The sequence below is a fragment of the Anser anser genome (genome assembly GCF_964211835.1).
Source record: "Anser anser genome assembly, chromosome: 4".
Lineage (NCBI taxonomy): Eukaryota > Metazoa > Chordata > Aves > Anseriformes > Anatidae > Anser > Anser anser.
The window spans coordinates 57872567-57894775 of NC_139724.1; the positions used below are offsets into that span (position 1 = coordinate 57872567).

General features: G+C 35.6%; 1 protein-coding gene across 7 annotated transcripts in view; it reads left to right on the top strand.

The window, feature by feature from the left end:
• LOC310898358 (uncharacterized protein) overlaps nt 1-22209 on the top strand; it is a 222535-nt gene that overhangs the window by 105435 nt on the left and 94891 nt on the right. Inside the window, exons 3-4 of one of the 7 annotated variants that reach the window (XM_083833284.1) lie at nt 6182-6239; nt 13312-13382. The exons of 5 other annotated variants lie outside the window; for them this stretch is intronic. In XM_083833284.1, coding sequence (XP_083689410.1) covers nt 6182-6239; nt 13312-13382 — 129 coding nt within the window. Of the gene's footprint in view, nt 1-6181; nt 6240-13311; nt 13956-22209 lie in introns of those variants that run through there. One more of the 7 variants, XM_083833283.1, reaches the window with a different exon arrangement.

Below are 22209 nucleotides of genomic sequence, written 5' to 3' on the forward strand. Positions count from 1 at the left end.
AAACATAAAATTCCATTCCTTTGGGTTTCCTTGTAGAAATAGACACAGCACAGAATACTGCTGTCAGTCTGGAAGACATAATATTTTCACAATTTGTCATCTTTAATTTTTTCTCTACTTACCAGTGTAGGAAGTATATATAGTCATATTCTCACATCAAGAATTCTTTGAGCATGCTAACTACTATGTCCTACAGCTTAGAAATCTTGGTGGCAACTATAAACTTTTGGAAAAAGGTAATAACATACCACGATTTTGTAGCTGTTGAAAAGAAAGTTCCTTGACAAATTAACTTCAGAACTCCAGGCTGCTAGAATCTTCAGGAAGCAAGGATTTTGCAGCCTATATTTACTGATTAGGTTTACTGTTAATAACGTATTTACTAACAATGGAGAAGAAAAATCTCTCTCTTCTTCCATTGAATTTGGACTTACTATTTGCTTTCTTCCAACATGAATACCTTTATCTGTGTCTCCTTCACAAAGGGGATTTTTTGCCATTGCTGTTGTATTTTAACAAATAACCTGATTATAATTTTATAATGTTGCTTTTTGCATGTGTCTATATATTATAGAATCAATAAATATTTTCCTTTCTGTAAGGTGGTTCTGTTTTCATAAACACAGTTTAAAATACTGACCAAATTGATGGTGATAAAATCTTTTGATAAGTTGCAGAGATGCATGACAAATTATTTTGTGGAAGGCCATATGAACATAGCACATAGGTGGTTCACCCCTGTACTTTCCATTAATCACTCATGAATGCTGCTTATATTCAAACTTCTCAGAAGCTCCAAATATTATCCGTGCACAAATATGACTATTTACAATAAAAATTATTCTGTGTTTACTCCAAATACGGATATATGAATGAAGTTTTTTATTGGCTCAGGAGAAGCAGTGTTTTGTTCTGAGATGATAAAGAACTTTGAACACATCCCTGATCTAGAAAGACACTATCTTATGAGTTCTGTGCTAGATACCTATCAATGATATCAAGTATGCATATTTACGATATTATTACATTTATTTTGAATTTTGTTTATGTAATCACAACCTGAGCTGTCAGCCTCATGCTGTATTCTTCTCTTTGTGTCTGTCATTGTGTTAATAAGGATTTGCATGCCAAATTAGTCCCTTGGATACAAATGAAATTCTATCACTTTCAAATTGTGTACTCAGTGATAACTTCACAATTTCATAACCTTTGTTTTGGTGTTACACCTGTAACTAAATGGATGTTAAAACTGATCCAAAGGTAATTGAAATCAAGGAGTGTCTTTATACTGACTTCAATAAGCTTTAAGTAAACCCTTTTTAACAATTTTGTTAATGAAGTGCAAAAACGATTAATAACAATCTCATTCTCTTAGCTATGTTGGCTAGAAACAACAATAAAAACCATTAGATTCTATTTTTAAGAAGGCAAATTTTAAACAGGTGTCTGAATACATACATGAAAATAAACGCACTGTTTTTGAATAATCATGCTGTGTAGCAAAATAGTAGTTTAAGGAAAGGTTGGACTTGGTGCTTAGGGACATGGTTTAGTGGGTGACATTGGTAGTATGGTGATGGTTGGACCAGATGATCTTGGAGGTCTTTTCCAACCCTAACGATTCTATGATTCTATGAAAATTGTACTTTAGGTTCCAATAAAACTTATCTCTTCAGAAGAGGAATGGAAGTCTTTAAGAGCAAAAAAATAAAATAACATTACTACATATTTTCATAAGAAAAAAAAAAAGGATAATGTCAGAATGTTATCCCACCTGATAAATATATAATGTATATGAATCACAGAATCATAGAACGGCTTGGGTTGGAAGGGACCTTAAAGATCATCTAATTTCAACCTCTCTGCCATAAACAAGGATGCCGCCCACTAGATCAGGATGCCAAGTCTAATCACTACATGCCCATGCAAAAAGTTTCTCCTCATTTATAAGTCCCTGTTAAGTACTGAAAGACTGCAATGAGGTCACCTTGGAGCTTTCTCTTCTCCAGGCTCAACATCCCCAGCTCTCAGCCTGTCTTCATCAGAGAGGTGCTCCAGCCCTTTGTTCATCTTCATGGCCCTTCTCTGTGCTTCTTGTGCTGGGGGGGACCTAGACTTGGATGCAGTACTCCAAGTGGGACCTCATGTTGGCAGAACAGAGAGGGACAGTCACCTTCCTTGACCTGCTGGCCATGCTTCTTTTGATGCAGCCCAGGATGAAGTTAGCCTTTTGGGCTGCAAGCACACACTTCTGGCTTATGTTGAGCTTTTTGTCCGCCAGAACCCACGAGTCCTTCTCTGCAGAGTTGCTTTCAATGATTTTTTTCTCCCAGTCTGTGCTTCTGTCTAGGATTGCCCCAACACAGGAGCAGCACCTTGGACTTGTTGAACCTCATTGTGTTCATGTGGGCCCACTTTCTAAGCTTGTCCAGGTCCTTTTGGATGGCATCCCTTCCTTCTAGTGTATCAATTAACACACAGTTTGGTATTGTCTACAAGCTTGCTGAGGGTGCACTCAATGGCACTGTCTCTGTCATTGATAAAGATATTAAACAGCACCAGTCTCAAGATGGACCCATGAGGGACAACACTCACCACTGGCCTCCACCTGCACATAGAGCCATTGACTGCAACTCTCTGGCTGTGGCCATCCAGCCAACTCCTTATCCACCAAACAGTCCACCCTTCAAATCCAGTTTAGAGATAAGGATGTCCAGAATTTAGACATAAGGATGTTACAGAAGTCCAGGTAGATGACATTGGTCAGTCTTCCCTTGTCAACTGATTCATTTACCATTTACTCCATCATAGAAGGCCACTAGACTCATCATATGTGATTTGACCTTAGCAAACCTTAGCTAAATACTTGAAAACAATTCTAAAATACATATTTATTATGATGCACTCAAGTGAATCTTAAATAAATTTATTATTATTATTATTATTATTATTTATGACCGCATAAAATGCTTTGGGATAATTCAACAAATTCTTAATTTGGATTTTATCTGACTTGGAAAAACACATTCACTTTCCAAAAAGTAGTTAGCAGCATATATATATTTTTTTAAACCTTAAGGTCAGGAGGAAAAAAAAACAATCCTCTATGAACTGCTTTTAGTCTAAAAAATATTGTTGCTATGACTACTTGAGAAGCTTTAAGGCAATGTCCTTTTTATTTAAAGTATTTTTAGAACTTCAGTTACCCTAACAACAGGATGTACTTAAAAAAGCAACTTCTAATAAGTTTGCTCTTGTTTGCAAAGAAAATCTCTTGCCTTTCGTTTTCTTTTATGGTGAAGAATTTGCCATCATTAAATGATGGAAAGCATGAAAGAAACAGTTTTAAAAAGCTGTTTCACATATCTCCCCTCAGCAGCTTTAGTACAAGCAGCAGAAGGTAGCTTATCTTGATAATTTCAACAGATATTTACTATAAGCAGATCAGATGATCAAGATGGTAGAGTAGGACAAATATTTTTGGCTGTTATACCGTAGTGATGTTATTGTATTTCAATAGATAGTAATATTTTAAAATAGCCTGTATTTCCTAAGTGACTTGTATTAATAATATGGAGAAATATGTTGCTATGCTTCATACCTATAAGAAAAAAATCATTCTATCTACTGTCTTTATAAGATGTGAATAGTATACAGTGCTAAAACAAGCATGCATCTGATTCACCATCTAATGGCCACCAGTAAACATCAATGGAAGAGTATAAGAAATGGATTACTCGTTCTTTTCTACTACACATTTCCGTTTTACAGTGATATGCAGTACAAGTACTCCACAAAGCAAAAATGGTAGCTTTTATTTTGATAAATTTTGACTATTTTTTTTTGAATTCCAGTGGTTTCTTGATTTTTTTTAGCATTTTCATGAAGTGCTGTGAATATTCTCCATTCAGTCTAAGAAAAAAAATAATATGCTTTGTTCTGAATTTGCTACCTGCTCCTTTCGACTTACAACTCCTAACTGTAACAGTGAATGGCACTCCATGCTATTCTTGATTTTAAAAACCTTTGTCATGCTCATCTTCAGTTATCTCTTCCAGGCTGAAGCATATTGTTTTAGAAACCATATTTATGCTGAATGTATGAGCTGTTAGATTTAAGACTGTGTAGTCTATCAGCTCAAAAGGGTGATTGATGGTCAATGGTTTGATGTCTAGCTGGTGGCTGGACAACCCGGGCAACCCGTTCCAATGCCTGACTACTCTTTCTGAGAAGAAATTTCTCCTAATTTCCAACCTAAACCTCCCCTGGCACAACTTGAGGCCACTCCCTCTATTCCTATCACTAGTTATCTACAAGAAGAGGCCAACCCCCAGCTCTCCGGAACTTCCTTTCAGTTAGTTGTAGAGAGCAATAAGGTCTCCCCTGAGCCTTCTCTTCTCCAGACGAAACAACCCCAGTTCCCTCAGGTGCTCCTCATAGGACTTGTTTTCCAGGTGCTTCACCAGCTTTATAGCCCTCCTCTGGGCACATTCCAGGGCCGCGATATCCTTCTTGTACTGAGAGGCCCAAAACTGAACACAGTACTCGAGGTGTGGCCTCACCAGAGCAGAATACAAGGGGATGATCCCCTCCCTGGTGCTGCTGGCTACACTATTCCTGATACAAGCCAGGATGCTGTTGGCCTTCTTGGTCACCTGGGCACACTGCCAGCTCATGTTCAGGTGAGCATCAATCAGCACCCCCAGATCCCTTTCCTCTGCACAGCTTTTGAGCCACTCTGCCCCAAACCTGTAGCGTTGCATACGGTTGTTGTGGCCAAAGTGCAGGATCTGGCACTTAGTCATGTTGAACCTCATCCTATTGGCCTCTGCCCATCAACCCAACCTGTCCAGGTCCCTCTGCAGGGCCTTCCTACCCTCCAGCAGATCGACACTTACCCCCACTTTGTTGTCACCTGCAACCTTACTGAGGGTGCTCTTAATTCCCTTATCCAAATCATCACTAAAGATGTTAAAGAGGATGGGTTCTAGCACCGGTCACCAGCTGGATTTTACTCTGTTCACCACTACTCTCTGGACCTGGCTGTCAAGCCAATTTTTAACCCAGTAAAGAGTATACCTGTCCAAGCCATGGGCTGCCAGCTTCTGCAGGAGGATGCTGTGGGAGACTGTGTCAAAGGCCTTGCTCAAGTCTAGGTAGACTACGTCAACAGGCTTTGCTTCCTCCACCAGGCGGGTCACCTGGTCATAGAAGGAGATGAGGTTGGTCAGACAAGACTTGCCTTTCATGAACCCATGCTGACTGGGCCTGATCCCTCAGTTGTCCCACCTGTGCTGCATGATTGCCTTCAAGATGACCTGTTCCATCACCTTTCCTGGCACCGATGTCAGGCTGACAGGCCTGTAGCTCCCCAGGTCCTCCTTACAATCCTTCTTATAGATGGATGTCACATTAGCAAGTCTCCAGTCATCTGGGACCTCTCCAGATGACCATGACCACTGAGAGATGATGGAAAGCAGCCCAGCAATCAGACATGCCAACTCCCTCAGCACCCTTGGATGGATTCCATCTGGCCCCATGGACTTGTGACAGTCCAGGTGGAGCACCAGGTCTCTAACTGTTTCCACCTGAACTGTGGGGGGTTTCTTTTGCTCCCTGTCCCAGACTTCCAGGTCAGGAGGCTGAGTACTTTGAGGATAAGTGGTCTGGCTAATAAAGACAGATGTAAAGAAGGCGCTAAGAACCTCAGCCTTTTCCTTATCCTCAGTAGTCATGTTCCCCTATGTCATATTTGATAGTTTACCTATGACAACGAACTGAACGTGTACTATACACAAGTGAATAACTGCATGTAGGAACTACTGACAGGTCATTTACACAATGCTAAGCAAAAAATTTGTGAGTATATTAGGACCCTAGGTAATGTGAAGAGGTTGTGATAAGGTACCTTGAAGCTTCACAATTTGTTTTCTTAAAATTAAGTAACTAGAAAACCAATTTACCACTTGATCACAATCCCCTAACTTCATAATTTCTCATGCAATTAACCAAACCAAGAGTTTTTACACATCAATAAGCACAGTATCAGTAGAATTTCCATGATAATAGTAACATAGCTCACCACAGAATATTTGTCAAATTTAATAAAGCACATCATGATGAATAACCAAGTCATTAAAAAAAAATAAATTATAAATTACTGTGTTTCCGTTTGTGGCAGGTGGAAAAGATGGGTTTGCACAAGAAGAGGACCTGTGCAAAAGTCAGCTGCATTGCAGGTAGAAACCACTACTGAAACATGTGTGTTTTCATGAAAGGAAAGAAAAGAAAAAGAAAGAGCAAACAGAAACAAGGATACAGTTGTAGTGATTTGTAAGAAAAGATCATTGAGACATGACAAATTTGGATACAAATATGCATTTAACTTAATACTGGTTTTAAATACTGGTATTCATAGTTATTGCAGTCTTAAAAGGATATTAGATGAGTTAAAACAATGTAATATTAAAAGAAATAATGAGAACTTGGAAAAATTACTTTTCCAAAGATAAGTGCAAAGTAGGGTGAAGAAATTGGACAGTGAACAAAGTAACAGATACTAAAAGTGAAAATGTACATGTCCATGTCAATATTTTGAACTATATTATAGTATACTGAGGCTGTGTCCTTGTTAAATTAAACACTTTCTGGGAATATTCTCAGGCAATGGAACCTGATCAACTGTAGTGGTAAACTGTCAGAATGTGGCACAAGTTTGTCATGTGCCAAGTAGTCATTTCCCAAATAATTACTGGATGCTGTTCAACACACAGGGTGATCCAGGAATTAGTCTCAGCAGGCCATTTGAATGAATCCATTCTGTTTTGGAAATGTTGAGAGTTTATTAGCATATGCCAAGATCCTTCCTTGTCAACTGACCTCAGTGATAGAGAACATTCACAAGATGTTTAATGTAATAGTGTAGATAAGCTACAATGTTATTGTGGGGGTCACACACTTTATACAATTAAGAAGGCCTCCTAATACTGAGTAACCACATATGAGAACATTTAAAATTTAGAGAAAGACTTACGAACATTGAACGTGAATATTATATAGATGCAGAATGCGCTAAAATAAAAATTTCAGTTTCACGGGTCCCAGTCTGTTCTCCATTATTTTTTTGACACGGAAGAAGAAAGAGCTTAATACCAAGTAAAATAACAGATGGTTAAAGCATTGTTTTAAAGGGAGAGGAACTCCTAGATAGAGTTTCAACTAATGGCATGATTGGAAGCATTTTGAAAGAAAAGATGCCTTTTTAATGAAAATGAAAAAGTAAAGGAGCATCACAGGAAGGACTTTCCCCCTCCCCCCCTCCACCCCCCCCCCCTTTTTTTTTTTTGTCCCTATCAAAAAGAAATTTGCCAGAATAGCAGAGAATAACAGGTAGTGGAGAACTAGATGACAGAATGTATTCAGATATTTTTTCAGATACTTTTGACAAATTCCTCACACATAGCTATTTATGAAGTTAAATTATCACTATGTAAGAGGCAAGTGTTGTCATAAGCCAAGAACTGACTAAAATAAAGCAAAACAAAATGTGAATAATTAATCTAGTCTTAATGTGAAAAGGATGACTGTGGCTTAGAACAAATACTAGCATTATGTATTGTGATACTCACTGATCTGGGGGAGGTGTAAGCACTGGTACTGGGAAAATAAACCATTTACAATTGTAATTGAGAAGAGGACTGAGAAACTCCAAAGAGACCTAATAGAGATTAGTGAATAAGAACCATAGAAGAAAATTAAAGCTGGTAGAGGAAAAGTAATGTAAAGGGCATTGTTTGAATAGTCATGCAGAGGATTTAGTTGTGTCATCTCAGGATATGCATATTGGCATTAGACTGAACATATCAAGTCAATTGGCTAAGATAGTAGGAAAAAAAAAAACACGTGTAAAACATGAAACCAAAGAATAATAGGGTAAAAATGTGTGCTCATATATGTTCAATTTTGTCCCCTTAGTAAGCAGGTTACAGATGAACTAGAGAGTATTCAGTATTAAGCGATAATAATGATTAAAACTGAAAAAGCTTTTAATTTCAAGAACCTGAAAAGATTGTCAGTGTAGCCACCTGACGTACTTAGAATGAACAAAGAGGATTTGTAGGAAAAATATATAGGCCAGAGGCTGGAATATCTGCTCCTTTTTCAATGTCTTTCACATTATATATATATATATATATTTTTTTTTTAAGTTTTCTTTTTGACTCATTATATTGACATTACTAATGCACTTTCGCATTTGCCAGAAAAAGAGAGTTGACGAGAATTTTCTAAACATTCATGAACAAATTTTCTATTAGGCTTCACAAAATGCCCTCTTTTGGTCGGTAAAATGTAAGGAAGATGTTAACTTGATTTTGGATATATTAATTTTATTTATTTATATATATAAATGGACAATATGCAGAAGAGGACCACAAAATCACAGAATGGCTGAGGTTGGAAGGGACTTCTGAAGATCACTTAGTCCAACCCCCCGTGCCGAAGAGCACATTGTGCAGGATGGCATCTAGGCAGGTTTTAAACATCTCAAGAGAAGGAGACTCCACAGCCTCTATGGGTAGCTTGTTCCAGTGCTCTGTCACCCTCGCAGTAAAGAAGTGTCCTCTCATATTCAGCCAGAACTTCCTATGCTTCAGTTTGTGCCCATTGCCTCTCATCCTGTCACTGGGCACAACTGAAAAGAGAATGGTTCCATCCTCTTGACACCCTCCCTTCAAATATTTATATCCATTGATGAGATCTCCTCTCAGTCTTCTCTTTTCCAAGCTAAACAGGCTCAGCTCTCTCAGCCTGTCCTTGTAGGACAGGTACTCCAGTCCCCTAACCATCTTCATAGCCCTCCTCTGAACTCACTCCAGTAGTTCCGTGTCCCTCGTGTACTGGGAAGCCCAGGACAGGACACAGTACTCCACATGTGGCCTCACCAGGGCCAAGAAGAGGGAGAGGATCACCTGCCTTGGCCTGCTGGCAACACTTCTGAATGCATCCCAGGATACCGTTGGTCTTCTTGTCCACGAGAGAACATTGCTGACTCATGTCAGCCTGCTGCTTACCAGGACTCCCAGGTCCCTCTCTGCAGAGCTGTTCTCCAGCAGGTCAGCCTCCAGCCTGTACTGGTGCTTGGAGTTATTCCTCCCTAGGTGGAGGACCCTGCACTTGCATTTGTTAAACGCCTTGATGTTCCTCTCGGCCCAGCCCTCCAGCCTGTTGAGGTCCCTCTGAAGGATGGAAATATTTTATCCGAAAATCTAATTCTACGTTGTTTCCTTGTAATGAATGTTGATTAAAAAGAATGACAATCAGCAGTGAAAATGCAAAAAAGTGAAAAAAAAGTCAGATTCATATGCAATTATTTTATATATGTATTCTATATTAAATTCTTGTAGATGTATTGGTGTATTTAATCTAATCATCTACTTTAATATATATATATTTATATAAAAGTGCTTCTATATAGGTCTGAAGTTAAAGGTGAAACTCAGAAACCCACAGTAATATAATTAAATGCAACATTTTTTAACAGAAAAAAATAATTTTCCTGCGTTTCTGTAGACATTTCTTGAATGACATAAGCTTGCTCTATTTATCTGACAGAGTTTAGGTATTAACGTTTTTAATGATACCAAATCTGATCTTATACCAAATTGCAGGTGGATTAGATCTGCTTCCTTTGAGTAAAATAAGTTTAAATTTTTTTTTTTTTGTAAAAAATGAAGTGTTTCCAACAACATCTACTTTTTGTAAACTCATCTGTATTTCATTCTAATTCACCTTCAGACATGTATTTTACATCTTTCATTGTCTTGAGTTTATTAACACTACTTAGTCTGGTATTCTTCAATATATTCACAGCTATTTCTTTCAGCTTATTTATTTATTTTTTTTTCCACTGAGCTGTTGGTTTGATGACATTTATATATGTATTTGCTAAACCTGTGCACATCTGTGGAATTTTTCATCATTAAGTTGTGGCCCATATTTTGTTTTGATTTAAGCTGAAAGTCCATGATAAAAAACAATTCTGAGAACTAAGCGATGGCTTTGCCCTTATTATCATCCAGTTTTATTGCTGCAAAGTATTGTATATAGCTGTCTATTGTCAGCAAATATTCATTTCCATTCCATTCAAACGGACTGATAAATTTTGCCATAATCTTTCTGGCATTAGGTATCTCTATTACTGAAGTATAGTTTTGGTGGAGCCCTTGTGATACTGACAGCTTTTACACTTATCTACACCTTCCACTATTAGTTGCTTATTCTTATTATCTTATTATTGTTATTATTATTATTATAATCATCATAATCTTCCTATTCTAAATCAGAATTTAATTTATTGCTGTTAATATTTTCCCATTTATAAGTGTCATTTTTGTATTTACCGTCTCATTCCCAGTTCCTATCCTGTGGTATTACTATTTTCTCTCTGTTGAGCATGAAACCATGCATTTCACAGAACTTATATTTGTGGATTGAATATGAACATGTTCTAGTTCGTACTTCCCACCTTTCCGCAGGCTATCCTCATCTTATCTTCCTTACAGGTAGTAATCTTTAATCTTTCTTTGTCTACTGTTGAATTTATTGCTTTGCTTTTATCCGATATAGACAATCTGCCCTTGGCCAACTGAATTCATGTTGGTCTTTCCTCTCCATGTTATTATTCTGCTTCACAAATGTTATTTTTGTAAAAGGCCACCCCCCTCCCCCCCCCCCCGCCCCCAAACATAAAGTTCTTTTCTTGTTTTACATGACACCTGGCATCTATTTTGTGTACCGGCAGTTTCAGGAGAGGCGATTCATTTATTTATGTCATGAAACATTTATTAAGTATTATTAAGTATTTAATGAATCTTAATCTTCCATGCTTCCATATTTGCTTTTAACCATTGTAATAATTATTGTTATAGTTGTTTTTTTTTTGTGAGGTACTTCCAGACAAGTAAAGAAAATTATTCTTGCCCCAACTACTTAGGATATATTGCTGCCTCCTTTATTCTGCCTACTAAAATCCTTACAATTTAATATAATTGCAAATAACACCTGATTAAAATTATGATCTTAGTGAGGTCAGATAACCTGTATCTGTATACAGACAAGAGGCATTTGTTTTTTTAAATAAAAATTAAAAAAAAAACAACACACAAAAACAACACCAACAAAACAAAAACCAAAACCCTATAGATTTTAAAATAAGAAGCGAAAAAGGAGAATAAGGAGAAATATGACCAAGTAATTAGTTTTCTAGATTATGAATGATATTTTGGAAAGCTATATGTAATTTACAGTCATCAGACATGTTAAAGTACATTTTAGTCAGAACATTTCTGAGTATTGCCAGCACCTGATAAAATCCTTCCAGCTCCTTTTACAGGCAGAGAAATGGCAAAGAAAAAAGGAGGAGAAAGGAAATTAATGGAACAGAGGATAAGAGAAAATGATCAGAGTATTAAGAAGTAAGCTCTAGAGTCTATGAAAATATGAGAATGACTGATATTTTCCAAAAGAAAGTAGATCACATGGGTTAGAGAAGGCTCTCCTGAGCTCAGGATTCTGTGAAGTCTCCCGTCTTGGCCTTTGAAATGGGAGGATTCTCAGGATGTGCATGAAAACATGCAGGTCTGCTGTTATAGATTGGCTAGGGGAGGTAATATTAAAATTGTGTAAAAATTGTTGGTAGATAAAAATTATGTTATCAAGCTTGCTGTGCATATTAGATATACACACACCAAGAAGAAATATGTAGTCAATTTATAAGTATATCCCTTCGCACATATTCCCAAGAGAAAGGAGAATCTTTGGGAGATTTCTTTGTAGGAAAAAATGTTCTGCATGTTTTATTTCCAGCTGAGGAAAAAACAACAACAATAACAACAAAACAACAATAACAACAACAACAAACACATCCCATGGTCACTAATTTAATCTTCTCTGTAGGTATTGAGAAACATCAACAGTCACTTCAAAGAGATATTGTATGTATCGTATTTTGTTTTCCAGTAGGCAAATAAAAAGTCTGTTCCCAGTAAGACCACCTTCATTGCTGCTCAACACTAGGGTGGCCTTCTCAAAATATGTCAGTAAAAAGATTTACAGATGTCCTGTGGTCCATTAAGCAGGCATTAGATACAGAGATGCATTGCTATCCTGCAGGGCTGCAAAGTCACTAATGCCTTTGTGCTGATCAGTCATTTAGCACAGATAGCTAGTTATCTGTGTGGTATCTCATCTCAGAGTTACTGCAAGAGAGCAGGAGAACAGAAAGTGATATGCAGTAGAAATGATTTTACCCATGTAATAACTAAGGACAAGGTTTACATGAACCTACATTGTCTCAAGGGTTCCAAAAAATACTTCCAAAAATATTCGTTGGGTTGCCAGCAGCAGTAAGCAGTGAGACAATTTGCAGAAGATGGCTAGTATGCTGATCTTTTTTCTAAGATAAGGAACCAAAGACATTGTTAACATAAGAAATAATAATTTGTCCGAATCAAGACTCAAAATCACATTTATGTGTTGTTGGCTTAACCGACATCATTATTAAAGACTACTAATCACATTAATATATTAATACTCTCTAAATTTACACGTGCAATTTTACACTTATAAATGTACTAGATTTGTATGAAGTCTTAATATTATGCAAAATAGCCATTAGCTTTATTTTTTTATTATTATTATTTTTTAAATATAATCAGCCGTGTAAGTCTCTGGTAACAATTTAAATTCTTAAGAAAGGGAAATAAGAATGATTCCCATAAAGTAGATGCTTTTCCCCTTGAAATACCTCTTAACTTCTTGCAACCAGAGTTTTTTCTGTTTCAGGGCTGAATATTTTTGCTTGGACCTTCTGATTTCATAGGTCTTACAGAAACTTCTTACAGAAAGTTATCTTCCATAAATGCTTTTAATCCCATTTAAAGTACTTTTTAGTTGGAAAGTTTCAAGGTGTTGCTGCTATCCTAAACTTTACGATAGCTAGCAGGTGAAAAGGTATTTCTTATTGTTTCATTTTATTACACGTTTGATACACTGATTGCTACCTACTTTTTAAGTTTAAATAATATATATTTTCCTATTCAGCTTTTTCATACCATACATCATATTTTTAGACCTCTATTACAGCTTCTTTTGAGAAAGAAGTTGTCTTTTTCCAGATTAACATACAAAGTCTTTTAAGTCTCCCCTAATATGACATCCCTTACCTTTTCCACTTCCATTTGAGGTAATCCCAGAAATGCATTTCCATTTCAGTGATCATTTTGTCACTGTTCCCTCTATTTTTTTTTCTAGTGCTTTTGGAAATGCGGAAACTAGACTTGGACCATATTGAAGATCAAGTTGCATCAAAGATTAATATAATGGTAAAATTATGCTGTTGTATTTTTTGGTTCCATTTCCTTTTGAACATTCTACTACTGCTTCCAACTGTCACTGACAATTTCAGAACATGATCCAAAGTCTCTCTAAGATTTGTTTCCTGACTTTTAATGATAGATTTAATATACACCACTATTTGTGTATAGTGTTGTTTTTCTAAATATACTTTATCTTGCTTCTATCAATACTGAATTTCCCCTGCTCTTCCATTATCCAATTGTTTTTAATGCTAGCATTACACTGATTAACTTTAATATTTTGGTAGCAGCATTTATGTATTTCTTTTGCAAGATCATAATATCTTCACATCAGGGTCCATAGCACAGATATATGTTGCTGATCTTGTATAAGAAAACTAACTGCCTATTTCAATCCTTTGTTTCTTACCTTCAAAATATTTTAATCATTAAATGACCACACTTTTTTTTTTTCCTATCAAAGACTTTGTTGAAGGATAATGTCCAAGCTTTTTTTTTTTTTGGAAATCCATGTGCACAATTGCAGCATGATTACCTTCAGCTGAATGTTCTATGATAATTTCAAAGAACTCTGGAAATTAGCAGTACTTCAGTATGCTTTACATATCTATGGGATGCAACTACATCATTAACATTTTAGTTCAGACCAGTATGTACTTTTCAGGTCCATCTCCTAATTATTGCTAATTAGAATTATAGAATTATTAAGATGGGAAGGGACCTGAAGAGGCCTGTAGTCCAATATCCTGCTCAAAGCAAGGTTAGCCATGAGATTGGCACTTGATCCAGTCTGATCTTGAAAACTGTCAACAGTGGAGACTGCATTGTGTTTTTGGCCAACTTCTTCCAGTTCTTGAAAGTAAAAAAGTTTCCCTTATATTCAAGTACGGCCTCACTTGTTTCCATTGATGCCTATTGTCTCTAATCCTTCTATCATGCACCATTGTGAAAACACTGAATCAGTCTTCAAAAATTTCACAGAATATCCCTTGGAGATGAAGTAAATGGCTGCCCTCCATGCACAGATCTATGCATTTGATCAGAGAAGGCAATTAGATTGGTCAGGCATGTTTTTGTCCCTGGTAGATCCGTACTGTTTCCAAGCACCTTTTCTTCTTCATGAGTCTTCCCTTGTAAAGTGAGGCTTGGGCTCCCAGTGCTGTTGGGATTTTATGAAGACCTGAAGACACCACCGTTCATCCTCCCTGAAGTGGTGGTGTCCGCTCACTTCTTCCTGTAGCTTCTTTGCCAGATGACTCAGTGTTGCAGCTGAAGCACACCTCCCACTGTAAGAACATTGCTGCCCCCAGCCCCAGAAAGAGGCACAAGGCACCAGAATTTTTGCCCAGGACAAGGTGTCTGTTGCTGTAGAGACAGCTGCTCTAGCCCACGTTGGAGACCATCATAGAACCATGGAATTATTAAGGTTGGAAAAGACCTCCAAGATCATCTGGTCCAACCATCCCCCTGCCACCAATGTCACCCACTAAACCATGTCCCTAAGCACCAGGTCCAGCCTCTCCTTAAACACCCCCAGGGACAGTGACTCCACCACTTCCCTGGGCAACCCGTTCCAATGCCTGACTACTCTTTCTGAGAAGAAATTTCTCCTAATTTCCAACCTAAACCTCCCCTGGCACAACTTGAGGCCATTCCCTCTAGTCCTATCACTAGTTACCTGTGAGAAAAGGCCAAACCCCAGCTCACCACAGCTTCCTTTCAGGTAGTTGTAGAGAGCAATAAGGTCTCCCCTGAGCATCCTCCTCCTCATCATCACTAAGCACATCATCACTTCAGCCGAGATTCGTGGTCCATTTGTGCTCTGCTGTGACAACTGCTGGCAACGTATTAAATGCCTCTAGAAGCTGTGCTCTGGTATCTGCTTTGATTCTTGCCTTGAATTATTGAAGAACATGAACTGCATTCCTTTTGGATAAACTAACCCATAAATTATACTCTAGCATAATCCTAATGCATTAATGATGCTAACGTGTTCTTTTCATGGGACCAGACTAGAGCTAGTCCAAAATAAAAGAGTCCAAACCACTCAAAATACTGATTCGGGTATGCAGGATGAATTGCTTACTCTACAAATCTAATTCTGTTGTGCTGTACAGCCTGCTAAAATAAATGTGGTGTATGTGCCTAGGCAATGTATCATTCACTACAGACTCCATAATTTGCCTGGCAGAGAAATCAAACTAAAGTATCGGTGGTTCTCAAGATCAGCCTTATATATACATATATATATATGTTTTAAATTGTGGTTTTATTGGTCACCTTCTGTCCTCCCAATACTAAGACTAATTCAAGCAATACATTATATATCACAGTTATTACTTCAGCAGTTCTGTGTGTGAGTGCCTTTAGGGTTCCTGTACAAAAACTGTCTGGTCTTTGCAAAGTATTATTCTTCGATTTGTTAACCTATTTTAAAATGTCTTCTACTAACTCACTGGTTTCAGAAAATTCCTTAGAGTTATCTGTTGTAAAAAGCCTCTGTTATCAGTGTATCATGTCTCCTCAGTGGTGGTCACTGAGGCAAAGTATTATATTTCTGCTGTGGTATGATTTTGTCTTTTCTGAGAGTTCCTTCTACATCTTTATCATCTGTCAGCCTCGTTGACTCTCTGGAAGGCAATCCTGCTATTAATGTGTTTGAAAAGGTTTAACTATTGTTTTTTATGTCCTTACTAAGGTGTTCTTCAAAGTCATTTTTGGCTCGTCTTTTTGTGATTTGTCACATAAAAGAAATTATGCTCCTTTCAATTCATTTTATTTGGTTTAAGTCTCAGTTTTTTGAAATACATTTTTTTTTTTTTAGTCATTAACTATTGAAATATAGTGCATTGCTTTTTTATGGTTTTGTTTTTTTTCTCTGTCATTTTAGAGAGTTCTCTAGAAAAGTAGTACATGCTTGCTTTGCATTTTAAACATTATAACTTGAAAAAATTGCTATGCTGCATGTAAACTTTCCACCCTGTTAGTGGATCTCTTTATTTTCTTTTTTTAAAAGATTTTCCATTTTAATGCAGTTTTACCTTACGAAGTTCTGTTACCATAATGGACTTTCTGTTGGTTTTGGCCCTTCATTTGTGTAAAGGGCCAGTGTGGACATTTTGTGAACACTGCTGTAAATTGTTTATTCAACATTTACATGAAGTGCCAGATGTAGGTCAGTGCTGAAACAGGAACAAATTATGTTTTTGTCAGAGTAGTTGCTCCAAGTGAGATCACTTACAGAATACAAACAATTTCCTCTCTATGTTATCTCCTGTAAATGTAATATCCAGAAATTGTCTAACCTGCGTGTGGGTACTACTGCCACTACTGTTTTTGTTTTTTATTTTTTATTTTCTGTCTTTATGTTTTTTCTAAATCTCCTGTACTATTCTACTATAATACTATTGACAGCTGTCCTAGGAATATTCTCTTCCTATAGAGGGACTAAATTTAAATCCATAAATTTGTCAACATTTTAAAGGACTTAGTTTCTTTTAGTTTCTGTTATTAGGTCTTAACAATTTTGGTTCCACTTAATCTACAGTAATTGCCTTTTCCCTGATAAATTATTTATTGAGATTTTCTTAGCTTCTGTGGAAAACCTACAGTTCCATAGTTTCTGTTCATTCATGGACTATGGATTTATATTCATAAATCTCTAATTTATATTCATAATTCTCCCTTTAAATCTAGTTATTTCTGGTATATTTCATATTTTTAATTTTTCTTAGAAGTATTTACATGTTCAGTCATTTATTAAAAAGTTTTGAATTTTTGGACATTTTACTGAAGGTTATTTTTAGTTCTGGCACAAGGAACTCTATACACCAATATAGTGTACACCTTCTACACTGTTTTTCACAAATACATTATATTTCTTCATGAAATAAGAACAAATGAATATTTCAAAATGCTCATGTTGAATGTAAGGAATGAATACTTGACATGAAAGAGTAAATCTTCACTGATAATTATAGTCAACATAGCTAAACTATGGAATAAGTCACAAAAAACATACAATGTTCTGGATGAAAGTGCAGATCACTTCATGTTAATGCAAAGAATGTCTTCCTCTTTTCATTTTTTTTTTCTTCTTGCTTTTGGAAAGCAATTAATTGATCAAAATCTTTTTTTTTTTTAACCATTTTTGAAAACAAATCTTTTATTTCAATTTTTACTTTATTTACCTGTAGGAATGTCAAGCTTTTTCCTTTCATGAAGAAAAACAAAACAAAAAAACAGAACAAAAAAAAAAAACCCTTGCTTTTATATTGCTGCTGTCATAAGTTGTCTACAATTAGATTATCATTGAGTTAATGATGAATAATCTGCCTATGAATTTTAAAGAAAAAAATTTGAAACTGATGTTGTTAAGAAATAAATTCTTTCATGTTATTACACTGCAAAGATGGCTGCTTTGCTGGGAATAGAGCAGCTAATGCTTCTTAGCAGGTTAACAAGTTTTATTCTAAAATATACAGATAATCATTTAAAATTATGTTTTTGGTTGTTTTCTATGTTGTTCACAGAAACAGTTGTTCATCATTTAAAAATGTTTATAGATCTTAGAGAAGTGATTGTAAATTTTTATTTTAATTCAACAGATATTTTTCATAGCGCTTGTCCTTTCAACTTTTTTGTAACTTTTTTTTTTTTTTAAATGGGTTGACATAGAGGGTGTGTTCTTTACAGCCAAATGAAAAGAAGCAGGCAATCTGATGAATCTCATGAGAAAAAATTCTTGTCAGTGGCCTTTGAGCAGGAACTGTATGTGACTGCTGAAGAGTTTAGCTTTTCAAGAAATTGGCTTGAAATGGAGAGCCAAGAGATGGGCTTGAAGAGATGATTTGAACATGTAAGGGAGAAGAAACAGTGATCAAGAGAACTGGGAAACTTTAAAAGAAATTATATAGAAGGCACAACTGTAGAATAACACCACAGAAAAGTCCAGTCAGATTAACTTTGGCAGTTCTAATGTACACATACATGTAAATCATCTAATCACAAATATTTAACATCATTTTACCCTCAAACCACACTACTTAGTATCTGTAATAAAGTTTATTGTACAGGTAGACAAAACTAATGTATATAATGGATATATAAAAAAAGATTGACGTGGTCCATCTAAATAACTGAAACAATGTTTTAGGGAGAAAATAAACTCATTGTTTGCTTCCTTTAAAATTCAGTCATACAAAGACCCAAGCAATATGTCCTGTATAATTTATAGACTGGTACAAATTAAGAAAAAATTCCTATATTTATAAAAGATAGACTAAAGTGTTAAGTCTTTACTATGGCTTTATAATTTTATTAAGAACCTGTATTCAACTTAAAGGACAGAAAGGAAGCATTTTTTATTATTAATTAGACTTGGAATCAGGTGACATCATATGCCAAATCATAAAAGTAACAAGAGAGAAGACATGCTTTCTTCAAACACTGAAATATCACATCAGTAAGAATGTTTTCTTGTCTTACTGCAGGCTGAGTTTCAATGGATGCCCATGATATACTCAGAGCTGTAAATATTTGTTCTGTATTTAAAATATTATTTCTATCCCCATCTGTTATAAGTGTCATTTCATGGGAATGAATTCTTGAGAGAGGAGGTTTTATTGCTTACAGTGTGATTCAGAGTACCATGTTACACTGAATAAAACAGAGTCGAAAGATGTAAATATATTCCTACATTTGTACACAGCTGTCTACTTTCTACACTTTCCAAGCACTGATGCAGTAACTCTTTAATAGTTTTCAATATAAATGACTATTAGGTCATTTGTCTGCATACTCTTTTATAAAAGATCTGCCATCATTTGGAGCTAAGTGTAATTAATTAAGAATTGCTATGTATTGACCAATATTCTTTCACTTAAGTACTGTCCTGGAAAATAATACAATAATGCATTAATTAACTGGATTGCTTTTTTTTTGTTGTTTTTTTTTTGTTTTGTTTTTCCTCTCAGCTTTAAATAAAACATTTGTTCTCAACCTTTACTCAGCAAAGCACAAATCATTTCAAAGTGAACTGAGTATGTGTGTCCACTCATCTCCATTAAGCAGACACTGTCATTTGCAACTTACACACTACAGCCATTAATCATATGTATGTAGATGGTGCATTACTACAAGGCTTCTACACATTTGCTTTTAGGGTACTTTTTTTTCTTTAAGGGTCAAGAAGGTGAAGTTGATACAACTTTATTGTGCTCTGGATATTCTTTTCAGTATATGCTTCATTTATTGAAAAGATGCATTCTCACAAATTTAGCTGTTTATTTTTGTCTCTCAGATTTCCCCTCCCCTCCCCTCCCCTCCTCTCCCCTCCTCTCTCCTCTCCCTCTCCCTCTTCTGAATAATGAGCTATCTGAGAAACAACTTTCTTTACGTATAAATTCCTCAAAGCTGATCTTATTTTGAAGTAGTCATTACACCATTAAAAATAAAATAAATATGGGAACAGGAAAGAAAAGTCTTATGTCTTTGTAGAAAGTCTTGTTTTAAGTTATCAGATTTATAAAATTGAATTTGTAGGAGCACTGCAATACTGTGTTGCCTCACTTCTAATATTGCCGTAGTGACTAAGCACTAAATGCAAGCAACCATACAGTATCTCCACTTGTTTCTCAACAAGGAAATGGTCAATTAATCCAAAACCAGATCAGTTATTTTATTGTCTCAGAAATATCTGGATTCAGCAGCTATTAGGTTAATTTTAATATAATGTACTCTGGAAGATATGCACCATTTTCCTTATTAGAATTTTACAGTTTATATTTAACCTATTTTTACTTGAAATATTGTGCTGTAGCAGCTATCCAATGCACAAGGCAGTCACCCAGGAGGATAGCTGTACCTAGACAGGCTATTGGCACATGACTGCTTTTGTGAATTTGGTGGAGCACATTGTTCTCAGCTAAAGTTAGGCCATATGCCTTAATGTCAGTTTTACCAGGGCGATAAGAGGAGAAATTGTAACACCTCTGGCATAAAGTTTGAGGGGTGAGAAATGATAGTAAGCAATCCAAGATAACAAAGGCAGATACATAAGTAGCTTGTCAACATCTTGGTAATCAACACAAGCAGAGAGAAGTTATTTTATATTAATGCTTTACATCATGATGGCTTTTGATATTAAACTATGAGCATAAAGTTCATATGTAAATATATATATATATATATTTAGGAACATCTCCAAAAGCACGTTTTAGTCTCTTAAGCAAGAGAAGATATAGATGACCATTTTGCTGTCTTAAGAGTAGACTAATAGCACTGTGTAAATGTTGGGGGCAGTGAAAATTTGTCCTTTATATTTGATTTCCAAACCCAGTATCAAAAAGTTCTGATCCTTTATTGAGGTGTTACCACATGACAAGCAGAAAGTAATGTTGATATCTAAGCTGTAACTTGTTCCACATAGATAATAGAGAATTGATCATTTCAGTCTGAGGATTAAGTGTTTTCTGTAATAAAATTTCAATATATAAAAAATATTTTTAATGTGTCCATTATTTTTTATATCTTCTTTAAGTTCATATGTTGATATTTACCAGTAACATTTGTTTTAGAAAAATAAATAATCAATTGACCTCTTATGTATTTTTAGAGCCTTTTTCTTGACCAATATAGGTTGCATTTCAACTAACTTTCCAAACTTGTTTTCCAAGTAATGTGGTGTTCTTAAGTTGCTTTTCTGACTGGAGGTGTTTCTGCATCTAAGTGTCTCTCTCATTAGCTAAACTTTGGGATCGCTAATTTTAGAATGAAATAATACGACATCTATTGCAAATTAATTCATGTGCTCCAAAGCAATACTTTTTCTTTGTTTAGAGGCCTAGCTTTAACTGCCAGAGTATCCTCCTTATACATAGGTCCTGAGTTTAAATCCAGAGATCATTGCCCTGATGAATATTCATGTATGAATAATCTGACTCTACCCATTCTTGTCTTTAGATAACTACTTAGGCATAAATTAAAATGTTTAAATTCTTGAATACAACAGCTTAGCTGAAGAAAAAAATTATTAGTACTCTGCTTCTGGGAAGAGCTGACAGATTTCTGAAGAGTGTTGTGAAACCTCCATTTTAGAGGTATTGACAAAATTGAGATGCAATTCTGAATTATCTTGCTTAATAGATTTTTTTTTTTTTTTTAATTGAAGTAACTCTCAACACCCAGGGGAAAAAAAAAAAAAAAGTTCTTATGTCCTTATCTATCCATTATTTGTTTTATTCCTACAATTTTTAAACTTGCTGACCAACACACATATTAGGAAAAAAGGTGATATTTGGAGATTTTTCTGTTTCTGCTTCGGAAGAAAAATTAGAAAAATGCTTCTGTCAAAACAGTAAAACAAATTTCGATAGGAAATATTTTAAAATAACCATTTTTCAAACATAGGTGGGCTTGATTTTCTAAACAAAAGTGTTGATGCTGTCTAAAAATTACATAAGCATTTCTCTCCGCCCCCCCCCCCCCCCCAAACAGTACCTGCACACATGCACACAATAATGGTGGAGGGAAAAAAAGTTTTACTACATTAAATTAATATCTTCTTATCAGAATCTGTATGCCTTTCACTTTCAAATAGTTTCTTCTTCCTGATGCTTGTCTTCTTTAAATATTATTTAAAAAGAAAAACAAATATCAGTATGATCCTCATGCACACTGATTAGAGGGATTTCAACTACTAACTCATCCTCTTAGTAATATTGCCATATATTTTGCCTACAAAATATATTGCTGTTAATTCTATATTTCTTCCACTTTCAAACTTTAAATATCAGGTGCTAAATGCATCATTATAGCTAGCTATGGTGCTTTT